This window comes from Podarcis vaucheri (assembly GCF_965113315.1).
Source record: "Podarcis vaucheri genome assembly, chromosome: 11".
NCBI lineage: Eukaryota > Metazoa > Chordata > Lepidosauria > Squamata > Lacertidae > Podarcis > Podarcis vaucheri.
The window spans coordinates 45,010,441-45,031,092 of record NC_138749.1 but is presented as its reverse complement, the minus strand read 5'-3'; the positions used below and the strand labels follow the sequence as shown (position 1 = coordinate 45,031,092).

At 43.8% G+C, this 20,652-nt stretch overlaps 1 protein-coding gene and 1 long non-coding RNA gene across 9 annotated transcripts in view; one reads left to right on the top strand and one right to left on the bottom strand.

The window, feature by feature from the left end:
• Positions 1-933, top strand: part of TRIM36 (tripartite motif containing 36) — a 55,037-nt gene extending 54,104 nt beyond the window's left edge. For all 8 annotated transcript variants that reach the window (XM_082191568.1, XM_082191572.1, XM_082191569.1 and 5 more), the window contains one exon: positions 500-933. In XM_082191568.1, the coding sequence (XP_082047694.1) occupies positions 500-866 (367 nt within the window). In that variant the 3' untranslated portion in view covers positions 867-933. The remainder of the gene's footprint in view (positions 1-499) is intronic.
• LOC309514508 overlaps positions 1-20,652 on the bottom strand; it is a 145,726-nt gene that overhangs the window by 43,328 nt on the left and 81,746 nt on the right. The window lies entirely within an intron of this gene.

The window sequence follows — 20,652 nt, the reverse complement described above, 5'->3', positions numbered from 1 at the left end:
TCAAACAAGATGGGGGGGGCAGGATGCCCTATATGCATTGCAATTGCTGCTTGCCTTGAGTCTTGGCCTTCGGCAGTACAGATCAATTTAAGAATGTGGTATCACTTGAGATGGATGTAATGTATCTCCAAGGACACAAGCCAGGAACCTGCTCCAAGCACCTTGCTGTGGTTGCAAGCCATATTGGCAGGATCACGGAAGAGGGCCATTTTTCCATTGTGAAAAAATGTGGTTAAGTCACATGATCATGCACGCAGTTCTCATTTAAATCTGCACAAATCTTCCTAGTGTTGCTGTTATGTAGATTCTCAGCACACCTTCTCCCTGCCCTCTAGCATACTTTGGGACTACATGGCAGAGGATCTGGCTTCTTGCACAATGTTTTAAGGGTCTGTGTTGTGTGAACTTTACTGTGCTGGACTATGAGAAAATTTGAAGATTTTAGGAGATATTCTAGTATGTCTAGTATACACCAATCAATGTTGTGTTCTTCTTCCAGATATGAACAAGACAGTGGTCATGACAGTGGGAGTGAAGACATCTTTGTTGAGTCCTTGCAGCCTTTCACACTGGTAACCTTAGGCATGAAGAAATTCTTTATTCCTAAGGTTTCTCCTGCTCCAGCTGCTTCCAAAGATTCTATGAACAGAATTCTTCCCATGCCATCATGCATTGGAATCTGCCTTGACTACGACAAAGGCAAAGTTGGATTCTATGACGCAGACAGGATGAAATGTCTTTATGAGCGTCAGGTAGACTGCTCTGGTAAAATGTATCCAGCTTTTGCATTGATGGGGAGTGCAGGAATTCATCTGGAAGAAACAATTGCAGCAAAATATTTGAAATACGAAGATGAAGACTTGTAATGCCCAGGGATCCATCTTTAGCATTATGTCTTAATTACATCATATCTCCTAAGTGCTTTTGCTGCAACCCTGCTTTTGAGTCTTTCTGTTTTCGTTTCGTTTTTTAAGTGTCACTGAAATTTTTCCATCTCTACCAGATTTCTTTGGTCCAGAAAGAGCTTTCGGGCGTCACCCCTTGACCTGCCTTTTGGCATGCCTTTGGAGCCTTCAGAAATCAAATGGATTATCAGTCTCATTGCCTTTCATAAGCTGGAAGTTTGGTGGCTATCTGGTTTTAAATTTTTACTTAGCTGATGCTTGCTGGCATTTACATTCCATTTTAAAATGGAAATGGGCCCTGTGTAACAGTGCATTTCTTATGGTTATGCATTATGTATGCTCCTTTCTTGAAAAGGAGTTTATCTCACTACATTGCGAATGGTTAGGTGTCCTGGTTACTATATTTGCATGGGAGCAGAGTACATTGTGAATCCACACTGCAATAGAACACATAATAATTGGGAGATAGATGTGAATCACAATGACTGTATCCAAGATGCATTTATTGTGACTCACGCAATTGACTTTTACAAACCTGCCTGTCTATCAGTGATCAATAGCAAAGTTCTCATGTGTGTTTTCAGTGTTGTTGGTTGTTTCCTATATACTGTACTTCAGTATATTTAAATATAAGTGCAATTTCTCTTGAAACATCAGACCTTGCTGTTGAAAACTGCATAGAGAGAGATTTTAAAAAGCAGGCCCAAATGGTAATAATACAGATTTTTTTTTAAAAAAAAGAAAAAGTGAACATTTTTTGTTTGTGTAGTTTATACTGTAACATCATTTTTAAAAATGGTTTTTAGTGTGTTTAGAATAAAGTGTACTGACCATTAAGTTTGGAACACTTTTGCCTTAGGGTGCCCTTGTCAACTAGATGTGTTAGCTAGAAAGCAATCCATACAAAACTGACTGAAGCTCCATATAGTCTGCTTAGCTTGTGGCAAATGTCGCTCTTAAGCAGAGGTTGGTGAAGCACTGCACTTCTGATCATCGTTTTCTTTTGGTGGAATTAAATTTGTGTAATATGTTTTGCTAAGTACTGTTTAAAAATACTGCAACAGGTTCCCCAAGGTTTGGCAGCTGCTGATCATTTGGGATCATAAAACTGTAGCCCAAAGCATTACTTTTAGCTTGTGTTTATTTATGAGATGCTGACTAAGCCATAACTTATTTATTGTACAGTGAAGTGATATTCTGCTTTTTAAAAAGAACCCCACCCCCCATCATAATTTAATCAACAAGTGGATTTGGACATTTCTGCTACTTTTATGCACCATACTGTTTCAATCAGTACTGAGAATTAGTGGAATGTTTGGGACCTATTCAATGTAAATGTGGTGCTTACACTTCAGTTGAAGGGACCAGGGGCAAATATACTTACCTGTCTATGCAGAGCTTCTTGCTTTAAACTAAAATTGAAAAGTTTTAAACCACCCAGGAATGTTGTGTCATGGTTTCGTTTGGTCTTTTTTTAGAAAAGGGGGAAAAACGCCCATCCAGTTTCTACTGAAAAGAAAGAGCACTTTACATTCAGACTAAGTGAAACCTTGTGTGGATCATTCACATATAGCTGCTATAACTAACAAACCTGTTAGGGACTACTGTGTGATCTGCAAAGCTCTATACAAGTGTACATCATGTAGACAATTTTCAGAAAATAATAATATTTGAAGCTTTAATGCAAACCGTAAGGCCTTGTTTGAAAATATTGTGAAGTGGAAATGTAACTTTCTCAAGATTTTTTAAAAATAAAGTATGTCAAATAAAAATGCCCTTATTAAACACTCTTTGTTATTACTAAGATAATGGCAACTCCCTAATAACAATTGACAACTGGATTTTAGGTGTGGGGAAGCTGATATCGTATTGCTTATTGGCTGCATTTCAAAATGTGAATGGTATGAAAACGAAGTAAAGCAACTGATTTAATTAGCTCAAGACAAATTTCCAAAACACATTCCAAACTTGCTTATTAGTTTGCACTGATTGTGCAGCATTAATTGTGATTCATACGTGTTTTTTAAACGTGTAGAAGTAAACAAGTAAAATATTTAAAACAGCAAAAAACAATTAAGGACAATCACATACCCTCACAGCTCATAATTTCAGGGTTGCCTGGAACAGTATCAAATGTAGCTCTCAAATGCTTGAGTAAACAAGACAATTTAGCAAGTTCCTCCTGAACATTAGTAAGAGAGAGAGGTGCATATAGCCAATGAGGACATTCCACAAATGGGGAACTACCACTGATAAGTCCCTGTAACGAGTCAGTACCAGCTGAGCAACAGCTTGTAGTGTCATCACCAAGACGACCTCCCTTGCTGATTATAGGGCCCAAGTTCACATTTTGGGAACTGCTCTTTTGGATCCTTGGGTCCTAAGTGGTTTTATGGCTTCTGAACTGGGCTCACTGGCAGCCAATGCAGCACCTTCAGGGTCAGTGGTGCAAGATCTCAACAGGCTTCCTGCTACTTACCAACCCAGCAGTTGCATTCTGCACTTGCTGCAGCCTCTAGACTATCTTCGAGGGCAGTCTGATGCAGAATCTGTTACAGTAGTCCAGGTGGGATGTACCGAGAGCATGGGCAAATAAGGTCAGGCTACTGCGCAGGTGTAGCTGACAAACCAGCCTAAGCTTGGCATAAGTACTCCTAGCCACTTGAGATTTCAGTGCCAGTAGGAATCTGGTACTCCTAGACTGCACCCCTTTCATTCAGGTGGAATGCAACTTCCCCCAAAATATTATTAGGAACTCCAATTCCTGGACATGAGAATTAGCTATCCATAGCGTACCAGTCTTGTGGGGCAGGGGGAAAGCATATTCCTTCCTCATTGTTGGCCTGCCAGCCCCAAACCTACTGATTGGACCCATAAAAGAGATGTTCTTTACAAGTTTGGGCTTGACTTGAGCTGGAGACTATTTCTAGATCCTTGGCCCTGCAATAAGGCCTTCTCTGTGCACACTGCCAACTCCAAACAGTACATCAAACCAGTCCAACTATTTATGAAAGGATTTGTTTGTTTAGCTAGCGGCTTAGCCCGTTTGGTTAGACATGCCCTGTCCCAGAACTCTCAACCCCTTCCCTTCTCCATTTGCTCAGATAACCCCCCTGGCTTGTCTTAAAGATTCTAATACGCAGTTTTATTTTACCTTGCTCTCAATGCATAAAAGCTTTTGTTTGCTGGTCCTGGTTCTGACACAATCTTAAATCATTTGCAAAGGATGATTACACATTTCCCCTTGTCCTATTAAGAGTTGGTTTTCAAGACAATGGATGTCCTGAATTGGGGCTGGTAATGTTTTTAAAAGGGCTAAATTTTGAGAAGCTGATATATAATCCCTTTATTTGATCAACATAAAAATGCCACAAAGATGAACAATTAACAGTGGGAACATACAGAGTTGGGGAACGCTAATAGTGCTTTCCTGTCAAGTGATTTGAGTACAGTATTCGATGAAGAAAGCCCATCTCTCAGTAAATTATCCAAACTGATTGTTTCTTGAAGCTTTTCATAGATATGCTAGCTTTGTCATGAAAGCTTTCCCCCATATTTTTTCTTAACTAACTTGTTATAATTGAAGGGTTTTTCCTTTTCCATATTTGGGCATTGCAGAGTTTGTCTCCAGTCAATTGGCTTCTTATATGCTGAAGAGCTACATTTCTTATTTATTATAGCAGAGGAAAGAGACTCTCCCATTTATCTATTTTCCCTTACTTGGCTTTGGGAAGGCATGAGAGCTCTGGCAGCACATTGGGAATAATGCTTGAGGGCTCTGGCAGGGTTCTAGAATCTGCCTCTTTCCCAAAGCTGGGCAAATGCTTCCTGGGATTTAGGAAGGTGGTGGGAGGGCTCTGGGAAAGCCAGGTAGGCAGACCTCCACCTTGTGGGGGGGTAGGGGGGTTGGTTCCAGGTGTTCCTGGCTTTACTTTTTGTGTGTGTGCACAGTGGAACCTCCGTTGTCAAACATAATCCGTTCCAGAAGACCGTTCGACTTCCAAAACATTCAACGATCCGAGGCACAGTTGCAGTCGGCAATTGCAATGGAGAAAATGGAGAAACATGCCTTGGAAGCTGTTCAGCTTCCGAGGCGTGTTCGAAAATGGAAGATTCATTTCTGGGTTTTGGCGTTTGGGTTCTGAATTGGTTGACTTCCGAATGCTCGAAAACCAAGGTTCTACTGAATATACATGGACCTCTGGAACTGAACTGTTGCGTGAGATATCTTAACATTGGGAGAGCATTGCAGAACAACTGTAAAGTGGAATGAAATGTGGATAGTCCAGTATTAACCCACCTCTAATGCACTACAGTGGTGCCCCGCAAGATGAATGCCTCGCAAGACGGAAAACCTGCTAGACGAAAGGGTTTTCCGTTTTTGAGCTGCTTCGCAAGACGATTTTCCCTATGGGCTTGCTTTGCAAGACAAAAACGTCTTGCAAGTGTTCCGATTTTTTCCCACTCCCCCCCCTTTTTCTAAGCCGCTAAGCCGCTAATAGCCTTTTAGCCGCTAATCCGCTAAGCCTTTAATAGCCGCTAATAGCCTTTTAGCCGCTAATCCGCTAAGCCTTTAATAGCCGCTAAGCCTTTAATAGCTGCTAAACCGCTAATAGCGCTAATCCGCTAAGCCGCTAATAGGGTTGCTTCGCAAGACGAAAAAAACGCTAGACGAAGAGGCTCGCGGAACGGATTAATTTCGTCTTGGGAGGCACCACTGTATTATTGCATCAATGACATGCCAAATAATATACCCACAAAGCCATCCCAGTCTGGAGGGGCGCTTATAGCAAGCATTCATGGAGGAAGAGGACAGATATAAGTTTGGGGAGTGTGCTGTGAACTTTAAAGGCTCCCTTATCCCTTGCAAGATGTTTCAGAAGGGAACTCTTTAATCTCTTCTGAGATTAAAACTGAGGCACATCTGCACAATATTTTTAAAGCACTGTGATGTCACTTTAAGGGTCAATCCTGGGAACCGCATGCTGAGTGTTGTTAAAGGTAAAGGGACCCCTGACCATTAGGTCCAGTCATGGCCGACTCTGGGGTTGTAGTGCTCATCTTGCTTTACTGGCTGAGTACAGCTTCCGGGTCATGTGGCCAGCATGACTAAGCCACTTCTGGCGAACCAGAGCAGCGCACAGAAACGCCATTTACCTTCCCGCCGGAGCAGTACCTGTTTATCTACTTGCACTTTGACGTGCTTTCAAACTGCTAGGTTGGCAGGAGCTGGGACCAAGCAACGGGAGCTCACCCAGTCGCAGGGATTCGAACTGCCGACCTTCTGATCGGCAAGTCCTAGGCTCTGTGGTTTAACCCACATTTAGGTGACCCCTATTTCCCTCACAAAACTGCAATTCTCAAAAGTTCCCTGGCAGGAGTGTTAAAGCACCCTGTAAATTGTAGCTCTTCGAGAGGAATAAGGTTCTCCTGTTGACCCTAAGCATCCTTAACGAAGCACAGTTTCCAGGATTCTTTGGGGGGAATGCCACGGCTATTAAAATGGTAGGATAGTGCTTTAAATGTATAGCACCCCCCTCCCTATATAGCTCAGATGCTCTATAGCAGCTGCTCACACATAAGGGCTCCTCTTCTGAGCTTACGGCCTGGATATTGGGGCTAAATCAGCCACATGACAGTGGGGCAAGACCAGTGTCACATCCTCATTGCTCCTGTGCCTGAGTACCTCCATTTGAGTAACAACTGCAAGGAGCGTGTCTGTCTTCACCTTCAAACATCCTCCATGTAACTTTCCCAGTAATATTGGCTCAACAATTGTGAGATGCTTTTATTTGCTGTTCTTCGGTCTTGCCAGTAGATGGTGACCATCGACTATGCAGCAACTAAGGAAGACCGATTTTCATTCACGGCCATTCCTTCTGTCTAGCAGAGTTGCTGCTTTTTGGTATTTATTGCCGCGTGGAAGAGAGAAGCATATCTCAATCTTTGGGAAAAACAAACAAAACTGGCAAATTCTAAAGCAACCATTGGAGTTAGGTTGCCAGACAAAAAAATTGTGTCTTTTAAGGTTTATAAATAGTCTGTGGAGAAATCATAGCAACAAACAACAAAGTCTCCCCATATATTTTTTTTAAAGGCCTTTGTAGTAATAGCATTTCACTCATGATTAATTTTCAGAAGTTGACCAAGGAAACGTGACTTGATGGTTTTATGCTAGATAAGGGAGCTGGGAAGGGAGGTGAAAATCCCAGAACACTTGATAGATTGAAAGTTCCCATTTGCAAAGTTGATCAAAATAATAATGCAATCCTATACATGTCTATGCAATGACATACAGCCAGGAAACTCTGTGCCTAGGACTATGCAGCTTTATAGTCTCTTTTCATTGGAGTCCAGGATGAAAAAGGGTTTGTTTATTTCCCTGTTTACGGCTTTGTGTGTAGTATAAAAAGTGCCTGCACAACCTCTAGTACAGGGGCAACCCTCCAGTTGTTGGATTGCATCGCCCATCAGCCCCAGCCAACATGGCCTGTGGTTGAGAATAACGGAAACTAGTTCACAAACATCTGAGGGAGTCACACTGATTATCCTTGCTCTAGTACAACCACCACTAGGGGCAGATGGGGATTGTCAAGCCCACCTAGGAGAAGGACCTCCTTCTGGCAACTCCTGCAGCCTAGCTGGTGCCAAACGTATTGCTCTGCTTTCCTTTGGACCACATCAGTGAGGCCGAGAGAGGGGTCTTGTTGTCTGCCAGTCCAGGACCTCCATGCACACTGCCCAGGTTTGTGCCCTGGTAAGGTCACTTCAGTGCTCCTAACACAGCAGTTTGACTTCACCTCCATTGTCTCTCAAGATGGATAGATGCCAACAACACAGTACACCCACCACATTCGGAATCCTATATCATACCAACCAATGAGATCCATGGGCTCTTTCAGTTAAACTGAGCTCTGCTCCTCACCCACCCCATCCTAATCTACAGCATCTTCTCCAGGGACCCAAGCAGGTGAAGAGCTACCTGCTTTCTTTGTGACAGCCCAGAGACAGCATCACTGTCCCACTGTGCAGTACAGTGGTACCTCGGGTTACAAACACCTCGGCTTACAAACACTTCGGGTTACAGACTCTGCTAACCTGGAAGTAATACCTGGGGTTAAGAACTCTACCTCAGGATGAGAACAGAAATCATGCAGTGGCGGTGTGGCGGCAGCAGGAGGCCCCATTAGCTAAAGTGGTGCCTCAGGTTAAGAACGGTTTCAGGTTAAGAATGGACCTCCAGAACGAATTAAGTAACCAGAGGTACCACTGTAACTCTTTAACAAACCATTTGGTGGCTTTTCTAACCTTGATCTTTCATTTCATCTGGCTGCTTTTATCCACCAAACTGTTTGATTGCCTTGGGGCCAAATTTCACTCTCTGCTTAATGTGTAACATGCAGCTATTTTGTCTTGTTTTTCTTTAAGTGTGTGTGTGTGTGTGTGTGTGAGAGAGAGAGAGAGAGAGAGAGAGAGGTAGGGAGGGAGAGAGAGAGAGAGATCATTTTCAGGCTTACCACATCCAGGGCGGAGAAGGCACAGCCATTAAGATTGCGAGACCAAAGAACTAGGACTATTAATATTTAGAAAAAAACTGCTGTAAACAGCTGTGAGACTATGGGAGAAAATAGGAAACACGTCAAACCAACCAAACAGCCAACAAATTCCTGTATCGTTAGGCATCAAATCAAGTGTCCTTATCAAACAAAACAGCCAACCTGCTCAGGGCAAACCCAATTCTTGACCCACATCTGATGTCAAGCCAACTTTTTTACTTGTTGTTGTTGTTCTAAATGTGGTTGGCAGGATTCATTTGTCCCGATGTCCCTGTAATACAATGTTTGGATCTAAACGCGCTGAAAGTGGAAAGAGTAATAGGGCTTTTTGCATGCTATAAACCCCGAGGCCTTTTCTGTGCCCCCACCTGGATTATCTCTCTCATCTCAAATGCATTGGCATCTGATGAGGTTGCTCTCTTGAACCTGCCTCTTTCTCTATTGTTACACACATTGGAAAATTGGAGGGATAACCTCTGTGATCTTGTTTTCCTGCATGAATGCAACACCTATGTTTAGTTTATTATTCTTTGGCTATTGCTGTTGCTTCTGAATGTGACTTGAATATTTCGCGCCACAGTATTTAAAATAGTCTCGATGTACTGAATGGCTACTTGCTTTTCTTAAATACAGAAATAATTATTGTTATTCCTGATTGGCATGTTATGCTGAACCAGGAAATGGAACTTATTTTAAAACAACCACTGTCTCCTTAAACTGTGGATTTTTAATGCACTTTACCTTTTTATATGCAGACTTACAGGACCTTTTAGTGCCTATGTTAAAAAGTTTAAATATCAGGAACTTTTCTTTTTTAATTTTTTTATTAAATTTTCTGTTTTACAATTTCAAATACTCATTTAACATCCTTAAAATACCAGTGACTTCCCTTCTTCTCTTTCCATGGTTCATTTTACATATCTTAAATCCCTGCATATTTTACAAAAACTATACCAATCAGTTTTCCATTATTGCATCTATCAAAACTTATCTATGCTGTTGAATTTATCTTAATGCTGCCAGCGTTTTCAGCTGTATACGATCTTCCATATATTCAATAAACGTTTTCCAATCTTCTTTAAACATATGTTCTTCCTGTTCTCTTATTCGATATGTTAAGTCTGCAAGTTGTGCATATATTGTCAACTTAAGTTGCCATTCTTCTTTGGTTGGGATATGGCAATATCAGGAACTTTTCTATCCTCTGTTTTCACAGACCCTCCCAAGTGTCCCTATTTTCCAGGGACAGTCCCGGATTTACAGAAGCCACCACAGTTTCTGGTTTGATCCCCGAATGTCCCACTTTTCCCTTGTTGTTGTTGTTTAGTCATTTAGTCGTGTCCGACTCTTTGTGACCCCATGGACCAGAGCACGCCAGGCACTTCTGTCTTCCACTGCCTCCCGCAGTTTGGTCAAACTCATGCTGGTAGCTTTGAGAACACTGTCCAACCATCTTGTCCTCTGTCACCCCTTCTCCTTGTGCCCTCAATCTTTCCCAGCATCAGCGTCTTTTCCAAGAGAGTCTTCTCTTCTCATGAGGTGGCCAAAGTATTGGAGTCTCAGCTTCACGATCTGTCCTTCCAATGAGCACTCAGGGCTGATTTCCTTCAGAATGGATAGGTTTGATATTCTTGCCGTCTGTGGGACTCTCAAGAGTCTCCTCCAGCACCATAATTCAAAAGCATCAATTCTTCGGCGATCAGCCTTCTTTATGGTCCAGCTCTCACTTCCATACATCACTACTGGGAAAACCATAGCTTTAACTATACGGACCTTTGTTGGCAAGGTGATGTCTCTGCTTTTTAAGATGCTGTCTAGGTTTGTCATTGCTTTTCTCCCAAGGAGCAGACGTCTTTTAATTTCGCAGCTGCTGTCACCATCTGCAGTGATCATGGAGCCCAAGAAAGTAAAATCTCTCACTTTTCCCTTAGGACTTCCCTATTGCAATTGGAGAAATGTTGGAGGGTATGGTAGGATGGCCCTATTTGCATTGGAGGGTATGGAGACATGTGACCCCCAAGCCAAGGAGATAAGTAACTGACTTCTCTGGTAGCATAAACAAAATATCTAAGGAGGAATTTTATTCTTCTAAAGCTCTAGTGAACTCAGAGAAGAAACACTAGGGGGCACTTTAGTCCATGTACAAAACATTATTTCTGTCTCAGCAGTGCCTTTCTTAGTACAGGTGGAAGTACAATGACAATTTCTTGCCACAATTTCTGAATGCAGCTCATTTCAGTTTCTGCAGATGTAAAGGGCACAAAGCTGAAATACTTATCAAGAAGAGTCGGACTGAAGTATCTCAATGGAACAGGGGTCCAGCATCCTCTATATCTGCTGATATTTTAAAACATTCACAACTTTAAAACCACTAAGTAGAAATGAGATTACTGGAAAAACGGCCATGAGGGAAAAAAAGAGGAGGAGGATTGACACATAGGTGGCTGAAAACTCCTGACTAGATTTTTCCCTAAAATATTGACACAAAGGTTGACATTGGGTAATAATAATAACAATAATGCCCATTATTATTATTTCCCCAATTACTCTGGGCAGCTCACAACAGAATATTAAAAACACGATAAAACATCAAACACTAAAAACTTTCCTAAACAGGGCTGCCTTCAGATGTCTTCTAAAAGTCAGTTGTTTATTTCCTTGACATCTGATTCTACAGAGTGGGTGCCACTACCAAGAAGGCCCTCTGCCTGGTTCCCTGTGACATCACTTCTCACAGTGAGGAAACCGCCAGAAGGCCCTTGGCGCTGGACCTCAGTGTCTGGGCTGAACGATTGGGGTGGAGACGCTCCTTCAGGTATACCATCCTTCAGGTATACTGGGCCGAGGCCGTTTAAGGCTTTAAAGGTCAGCACCAACACTTTGTTGTAGCCAATGAAGTCATTGTGCTCATGGAATGGAGGGTTAGGGTTGAGGGAAGTCCCAGAGTAGATTTGGGGGTGGGAACATGGAAGGGAAGTTTTCTTATTACATTTATATTCCACTTTTCCTCCAAGGCACTCAAGATAGTGTACATGGTTCCTCCTCATTTTATCCTCCCAACAATTCCATAAGATGGGTTAAGCTGACAGACTGTGCCTGGCCCAAGGTCAGTTTCATGCCTGTGCGGAGATTTGAACCCTGGTCTCCCAGCTTCTCACTTTAACACTCTAACCATTATACAGTGGTACCTCGGGTTACATACGCTTCAGGTTACAGACTCCGCTAATCCAGAAATAGTACCTCAGGTTAAGAACTTTGCTTTAGGATGAGAACAGAAATCGTGTTCCAGCGGCGTGGCAGCAGCAGGAGGCCCCATTAGCTAAAGTGGTGCTTCAGGTTAAGAACAGTTTCAGGTTAAGAACGGACCTCCGGAACAAATTAAGTACATAACCAGAGGTACCACTGTATACCACACATTGTGTGAGCACTTTGACTTCATTAGATACAACCAATTGTGGTGTTGCCCCTATTCGGCAATAGGAAATGGGTTCGAGAACTGGGTCTTGCACTGCGCATATAAGTGGGGGGAAATCCTTTCACCTGGCCTTAGGAAATGGTGCAAATAATTGTCCTATCTTAAGCAGAGCTGTGCACACCCATTGAAGAAGTGGCTGGCAATGTTGGCTGTCAAAGCACCAATCACCTGATGAGGAAGTAATGTAGGAGGAAACTATCCAGGCACTTTCCATCCATCAACAGATTGACACCGCAACCAAAGCTTAGAGAACTGATCTCTTTTTCAGGGAGAATCTGTATGTAACCTGATATAGAAGTTCCGCACTGTACCCGGCCCTATATATTCAGATATAATAGTTAAAGAATGCTCAATATTTCATTTAGATATGTTTGCAGAGTTACTGGTATTTAAATAGGAAACAAGACTATAAATTCCCTCTCAGAGGACAGTAATTAAAAATGGTTGGAAATTTTTTATCAGTTCCTAGCTGGAAAAACGAGCAGCAAGAACCGCCTTCTTCATCTTACTAGGTACTTGACATCCATCTTCCATTAGTGATATTAAATTAATGGAAGCTGATTTGCCAGCAGTTCACTTGCTGAGTCAAGACTCTGAGCGTTTAGTTTAAGCTTCCTTGCAAGGGATTTTGCATTGCGGTACTAAAACTCAGTCAGTTTAATCTAAAAAACCATTTCATCTGAAGGACATGGAGCCAAGCCTATGCTCACTCACTGAAATCAACAGCATGGAGGTACTGTCTCCTCGATAAGAACCAACCACAGGGAGCCAGCGTGGTGTAGTGGTTAAGATTGGTGGACTTGTAATCTGGTGAACTGGGTTCACTTCCCCGCTCCTCCACATGCAGCTGTTGGGTGACCTTGGGCCAGTCACACTTCTTTGAAGTCTCTCAGCCCCACTCACCTCACAGAGTGTTTGTTGTGGGGGAGGAAGGGAAAGGAGATTGTTAGCCACTTTGAAACTCCTTAAGGGAAGTGAAAGGTGGGATATCAAGTCCAAACTCCTCCTCCTCCTCCTCCTCTTCTTCTTCCTCTTAGCACTTGCACAATACTTCCACAAATCTCACATCTGGCAAAAATGTTGGATGGCAGAGGGGTTGCTGTACAGCGTCCCATGAAACACAGTTTATACTGTGATGCTATCATCTGTGCTTCTGAAATCTCTGAAATCTCAAACGTCTGATGCTTTTTTAAAAAGTGTGTTGGGGAGAGGCTGTTTTTGTTTTTATCCCTGTTATGTATTTTGTGCTTTTATATTGTGCTTTTATGTTGTGAACCGCCCTGTGGCTTCGGGTATAGGGTGGTATACAAATTTAATAAATAACAGCAGCAGCAACCACTTGAATGGCTCTTTCCTCCTAATAATCGAGTCCAATCAAACTTGAAAGCTTTCCTGCTGAAGCACTGTGTGAAATGAATACGAACCCACATGGCTGATCTGTACCACTCTGAAGCCTGCTGCATGCATTACTTACATTAAGGGGCTCTACCTCCCAAAAAAGGAAGTGGGGCCCTGATTCCTGGCCCCACACCCAATCTGCCATGCTGGGCTGGTCCTGGTCTTCAACATCCACATGTTAAGTGTCAATGACTATAGCTGCTCAGACCCAAGTGCTCCATGCAATCAGTACTCCAAAATTATCCCAGTTGCATGGAATATTTAAAGGTGAGGAGCAGCTCACACAGAGATGCCCTTCTGCAGACTTCTGTGATTAGTATGTGGTATTCCACCCTTACAAGTGATTTTGAGGTGAGCTAGGACCCAATTCCCTTCCTTCATGCAGAGCCCCCAGTAACGCATGAAGGGGACTTGAGGGATAACCTAAATCTGCCAATCTAGGCATTATGTCTCTGAATAGCATCTGGGGGGGACACAGAGGGGTCTCATCCCCTCTAAGGGAGACACCCCCAAAAGTCTATTGCCTGCAGCAGGCCTCACAGGGCCTACTCATAGCTGCGGCAGGCCCCGTCCGGCCTCCCCGCAGCCACAATGGGCTTCACGGTCTCCTCTGGCTGCATGACGTCACCTCACGCACTCGCACTGGGTCCCCCCAAAGTTGGGTAGAAGCCGGTGCCTGTGGACATCTGGTCCACCACTGTGAGAAGAGGATGTTGGACTAGACGGGCCATTGGCCTGATCCAGCAGGCTCGTCTTGTGTTCTTAGGTGGTTCCTTCACCTTACACGTTTCTGGGCTCAGTGAAATCAGAAGCATGGGAAGCCGCTGGCTAGGTTCAAACAAAAACCGGACTTCCTGCCCTCTCATCTTTTTCATCTTCATCTTGTTTTGATTCACATGACTATGTCAATTCCTGGCCTGTTTCCATTAGTGCAATATGCACAACGCTTTTCTAGATAGATCCTGGATGACTGTGGCAAAGCTGTAGCTGACAATACTAAGTCAACAGACTCGTGACTCAGCCATTCAAGCACTGTCTCACTGAGTGGAGTGGAAGGAAGGAAGAAACGTCACCTTTGGTCTATAAAGAGCTTACACTGATCCCAGTTACAAGTATTCCCACATAACAGCATTGTTTGTGGTTTGACCTGAACAGTAGACCTTGCTTTCCCCCCTCCTGTAATGGGGACCATTCTAGTTTTCCAAAATAGCTCTGAGACACCAATTCTCGGCTGCTATAAGGTTTTTGTTTGTATTACGACACAATGGCAGCCATGGCTGTCTGTGGAACAGCACTTCTTTATGCAGATATGTAATTCATTCCTTCTGAGTGTTACTGAAAAGGAACATCATAATACAAAGCACTCTCTCTGTGGCTTTCTCCGAAGTGAGACGGGACTACTGCTGATCGTGATTAGCTCCCTTTGTGTGCCACGCTGAAATCAACACAACCTGGTCCATTAACTCTGTAAGAACTCTTCTTTACGGAGTCACCTTCCTTTCAGCTGTGGGGACCACAAAACCCCCCAACAACCTGGCATTCAAACAAAAGTGAGGTTTCAATGGAGCTGCGGCAATGTTGAGCAGCAGAACTTGTGGGCAAAGTGCATTTAGTCGTAATAGGAGACCATGTGGATTGAAAAATTCAAAGAAAGGGAATGAGAAGAAAAGCAGAAGAGAAATGCAGAACAGCAGTGACTTTTGCTATAACAATTAAGCCCTGTTCATTGTAATTATAGCTCCCAATCTGTCCTCTGCCCAGTTCATAAAACTACTGGGGTGATGCATCCCTTCTCCTGAACCAGGCAATTCCCATAAAGCGTGACAAGATGGCTTCAGGCATGTGGCTGTACACATGTTGGACTGGTTACCATAATAGTTCCCATATTTTTTTAGAGGGTGAAGAATATCACAAACTGATTCTCTGTGTCCAAGGCCTCATAGGCAGGATATCTGCGAGAAGGGAAGGAAAGAACATATCTTCTCCTACACTGGAAGGGATTTGATAAACTGGTAGTGTATGAACTGTCTCCATAATTTGACAGATAGGGCCTATCCTATCATCCATCCATCCATCTATATCATCTATCATCTATCTATCTATCTATCTATCTATCTATCTATCTATCTATCTATCATCTATCTATCGTTTTATACAGTTTTCATTTATTTTTGTTCTCTGGATAGCTAACAAAGTAGTTAGAAACAATAAAAGTACAATAAAAATAGAAAATAGAATTAAGCACACAGACTACCACAACAAACTAAAATAGCAACAGTCCATAAATACAGACAATAAAATTAAAAGGGATATACCTTTCGGCTCAGGTGAACCTTAACTGCTTGGGATAAACCAGGGTTGGGTGTTAGCAGTATATTGTTGCATGCCACCCCAATCTCTACAGCAGTTTGAGATTTCATGGGTTCCAGGCGCTTACCCAGGGTCCATGCTTCCTTTGGAAATGAGGCACAACAGAGTCTGTGGTGTCTTTATGCTAGATGGTTTATTTGCACATATACTGCATCCAAGCTGCATCTAGGTGGAGAGAGTTCATAGCATTCACATCCCCAAAAGGTCCTGTTCATCCCATTGCTGCAGCCTCAAATTCCAAGAGACCCCAAACATCATGCCTGACCTTCTCTGCAGCATAAAACAGACTGTGTGCCCTGTGCTCTGTCCCCGCCCCTCCAGTTTGCAAAAGGGACACTTTTTCCTGTTTGATTATTTCAGGCCCACGGTAATTCTGAAACATCTCCTTCCTGACTCTGGTATTGTCTTTGCTAACTATGCCCCATTTGTGGCTGGCACAGCCTCTGCTTTGCTGATATCCAGTCTTGGTTTCTTAATAGCTTATCTGCCAGAGGATTCCCCTTCTGGAAAGGAAAAACCAGGGTTAGCTTGCATTTTTACACTGCTGAATTAAGGGGTGGGGACTTGGCACCAAGGAATTTATGGGAGCCAGGACACCACACACACCAATAACATTATATTGTCTTGAAGCCTTTTGCCCTGAAGAGAGAAACAGCATGTCCCATCTATGTCTCTGGCGCTGCTCCGTTTATCTCAGATGAGAAGAGGGTCACTGGAGAAGAAAGACGTCTGTGAAGTTTACAAGTGTAGGTGCTCAGCAACATGTTCTCCCCACAAGTCCACTCATCTATTCATGCAAGAGAAGAGACACAGAGCTGCATTTAATGGGTTCATGTGGCAGCAGTCTTGCTTTATAAGAGTATGGATTGAAGAGTGGGGCTATTTTAACACTATTTAATTTGCAGTAAAAGCCAGTTTATTTGCTACCTGCCAGCACAATCAGATGTGTCTACTGATATCCAAACCCATAAATTATGCCCCTGAGAGGAGGTGAATGGAAAGCTAACAACCCCCAGAATAGATGATGGCATGATTTGAAAGATAAAGCTTTATCTCCCCCACCCCCAGTTTATGAATAATTTTTATTGGCTATGGGATGAGCCAAATAAAACGCTGAAATAGATGTTTGGAGGTAAAACTTCAAGCATTTGGGCACGGTCACAAAGACCTCTTAAGATTGATAACGATTAAATGAATATTATCGCCACAGGCATTTGTTTAGCTGAATGTTGCTATAATTAATCTAGGTGCACACAGGCAGATAAAAGTGGGAGAGTTGGATAAAAATCAGCCAGATGCAAGACTTCTGAAACATAGATTGGCACAGATCTTTAAAAAGAATTTGATAATTAATAGTTCATGATTGCTTGCAGCCTATAATTATGTTAGGGAGACCTCTATATCCTGGGCTCAGAACCAAGCTGTTCAGCTGGGGCTTCCTCCAAAACCAGCTTTGAATAAATCCCCAACTATGTTGGGCTACCTGTTTCGTGTCATCAACCATGGAGTCGGCTTGAGATATCGGTGGGTAAGAAGCTAACCAACTTCACAGTTAGTGATGCATAACCTTCTCTTTGTTCACCTCCAGATGCTCCAGGCATCACTGCTGAACGAGACCCAGTGGGCAGCCACTAGGAGCAGAATGTTTTCAACAATGGCACCTGTTATGTACTGAAGTTCTCACCCTGGGCCAGCAGGGGGATACTGTAGATAGTTATGCAAATAAGGAATCGAAAGTGACGTTCAGTGATTTCGCTCAGTGATTCAGCTCAGTGATTCAGCTCAGTTCAGAGGGTGGCCGCATCTAGCTGTGCTCTGATGTCCATCAATCCCATCCTCGTCGCGAGTGTTAAGTTGTGGGTGAACATATCAGACGACACAGTGATTCTTCAAAAAGCTCTTGTTTATTCAGAGGCCAGAGCAGAACAGAACTGAAGGGTTCAGTCAGCCTGCTTATATAGAGCTCTAGTACAACATAACTGTAACAACTTTCTAAAACTATCCAATCACTGAACATCACTTTCGATCCCTTATTTGCATAACTATCTACAGTATCCCCCTGCTGGCCCAGGGTGAGAACTTCAGTACATAACAGCACCCATGTTGGGTATCCCTAAAGAGGATCACCAGCCTTAACTCTTTATTCATTCAGGCGTCTGTTCCAGAAGGTTTGTACCTAATCACAACACCACCTTAACCATGTCTACACTGGAGTAAGCCCTGTTGAATTCAATGGGGCTTCTTCTCAGGTAAGGATTGCGGATTTAGTAGTCTTAGATGTTGATATTTTAGCCGTTTTGCCACCCACCAGAAAGATGCCGAGTGTTTCCGTTGCATGTGTTTTTTATGGCATTGTTGTTTTATTACTTCTGCTGCTTTGTGAAGAAAAGAAGATGCAAGTTACTAAAATAAAAGCAAAGAAAAGAACACTTCACAGACCTAAAGTTGTCCCTCTAAAAATATGCATGATGTTTTGGGCCAACTGCTATGGTTGGGCAGAAGATCTGTATGCAGGCGGAATAAAAAGGGCTGCCCAGAGACCACCTATTCTCCACACAGAGCTACAGTTTTCAGAGTGATTTAATCAGCCCCTTGTTCCAGGGAACTCTAGGAATTATAGTTAAGTGAGGGGAAGGTGGGGGCTCCTAACAACTCTCAGCAGCCTTAACAAACTACAGTTACCAGGATGCTTTGGGGGAAGCTGTAATTTAAAAATGATATGACAGACTCTCCAAGTGTCCCTATTTTCCAGGGACTGTCCCAGATTTACAGAAGCCATCCCGGTTTCTGATTTGAACCTACTTTTCCTTAGGACGTCCCTATTTTCATCAGATAAAAGTTGGAGGGTATGGAGTTATGAGACCCCCCTGAGCTAAAGAGATAAGTAACCATACCATCTTTAGAAGATATCCGAAGGCAGCCCTGTATAGGGAAGTTTTTTTAAAAAAATGTTACCGTATTTTTCGCCCCATAGGACGCACCGCCCTATAGGACGCACCGCCCTATAGGACGCACCTAGTTTTTTTTTGGGGGGGGAATAAAGAAAAAAAAAATCCTCCCAGGCACGGGGCTGGCGCGGGGGAAGCCCGAGCTTCCCCCGACCCCAGCCCCCAGAACAGCCTGCTATCCGCAAGCCTAGGGAGCCGCGCCCGAGGCTTCAGAATGCAGGCAGCTCTGCGCGACCCTCCGGAGGCCGGCGCAGCTTGGAGGGCTGCGCAGAGCTTCCTGAAGCCTGGAGAGCGAGAGCCTCTCACTCTCCAGGCTTCAGCGAAAGCCTGTATTCGCCCCATAAGACGCACCCACATTTCCCCTTCATTTTTGGAGGGGGAAAAGTGCATCCTATAGGGCGAAAAATACGGTAATGTTTTATTTTTATATATGTTGGAAGCAGCCCAGGATGGCAGGGGCAACCCAGTCAGATGGAACCCAGTCAGATAGGCAAGGTATAAATAATAAAGCTGTTGTTGATGATGAATAGGATGTCCCTATTTTCATTGGAGGAATGTTGGAGGGTGTGTTATGATACTACTTTAAATGTATGAAGTGGATATGGGCAAAAGTAACAGACTTGGTGAGGGGAAGGAAGAAAACTTTAGTAAAATAGTAAGTGTAACTATGTGAAGCGAGTGGTTGAGGTCTCCAACAGAGAATTCTAAGCATTATCTTTTCTTATTCTTTCTTATTCATTATTATTTTTTATTCTTCCAGTAAGTTTTGCCATTTCTGCATATTCCATAAGTTTTTGTATCCATTCTTCCTTTGCTGGAACTTTTGCTTCTTTCCATTCTTGGGCAAGAAACATTCTTGCTGCTGCACTGAGGCCATAATCCTAAACCTATTTACTTGGGAATAAAGTGTGTTCTCCCTCATGGAGAGCACGGGTTGCGGGCGGGGCTGGCGAGACACCTCACTGTTGCTAGGCAAATGGTTTGGCCATCCTTTACGCAGGGGCGGGCTGTTACTGGGGAAATCTAGATGTTGCCATTTGTTGATTGACAGTCCTATTTGTTAAATACAATGCTCACAGCGACAAACTTCCTCTTCTCGCTGCTTACTTCGGATCACCCGCCCTCCCTTCCCTAATTTTAGGCTGTTTGCTTGACCTTGCTATGCTTGTCATGGGGTCGTCTGCTTTGGGGCAGGGGCCCGGTAGGAATTTTGTCCATTTGGCTGATCAGTGTGTGCCACTTGGTTTTTTGCCTACTGCGTAGCAAATCGTCACAACTTGTAAGGTTTGTGGTTAGGCATTGGTCTTGGAATTGGTTGGTGGAGGGGTATGGATTCGGCTGTGCCTGCCCCTCCAAAATGCTGCTGGTGGTGGAGGGGTATGGATTCGGCTGTGCCTGCCCCTCCAAAATGCTGCTGGTGGTGGAGGGGTATGGATTTGGCTGTGCCTGCTCCTCCAAAATGCTGCTGGTGGTGGAGGGGTATGGATTTGGCTGTGCCTGCTCCTCCAAAATGCTGCTGGTAGTGGAGGGGTATGGATTCGGCTGTGCCTGCTCCTCCAAAATGCTGCTGGTGGTGGAGGGGTATGGATTCGGCTGTGCCTGCCCCTCCAAAATGCTGCTGGTGGTGGAGGGGTATGGATTTGGCTGTGCCTGCCCCTCCAAAATGCTGCTGGTGGTGGAGGGGTATGGATTCGGCTGTGCCTGCCCCTCCAAAATGCTGCTGGTGGTGGAGGGGTATGGATTTGGCTGTGCCTGCTCCTCCAAAATGCTGCTGGTGGTGGAGGGGTATGGATTTGGCTGTGCCTGCCCCTCCAAAATGCTGCTGGTGGTGGAGGGGTATGGATTCGGCTGTGCCTGCCCCTCCAAAATGCTGCTGGTGGTGGAGGGGTATGGATTTGGCTGTGCCTGCCCCTCCAAAATGCTGCTGGTGGTGGAGGGGTATGGATTCGGCTGTGCCTGCCCCTCCAAAATGCTGCTGGTGGTGGAGGGGTATGGATTCG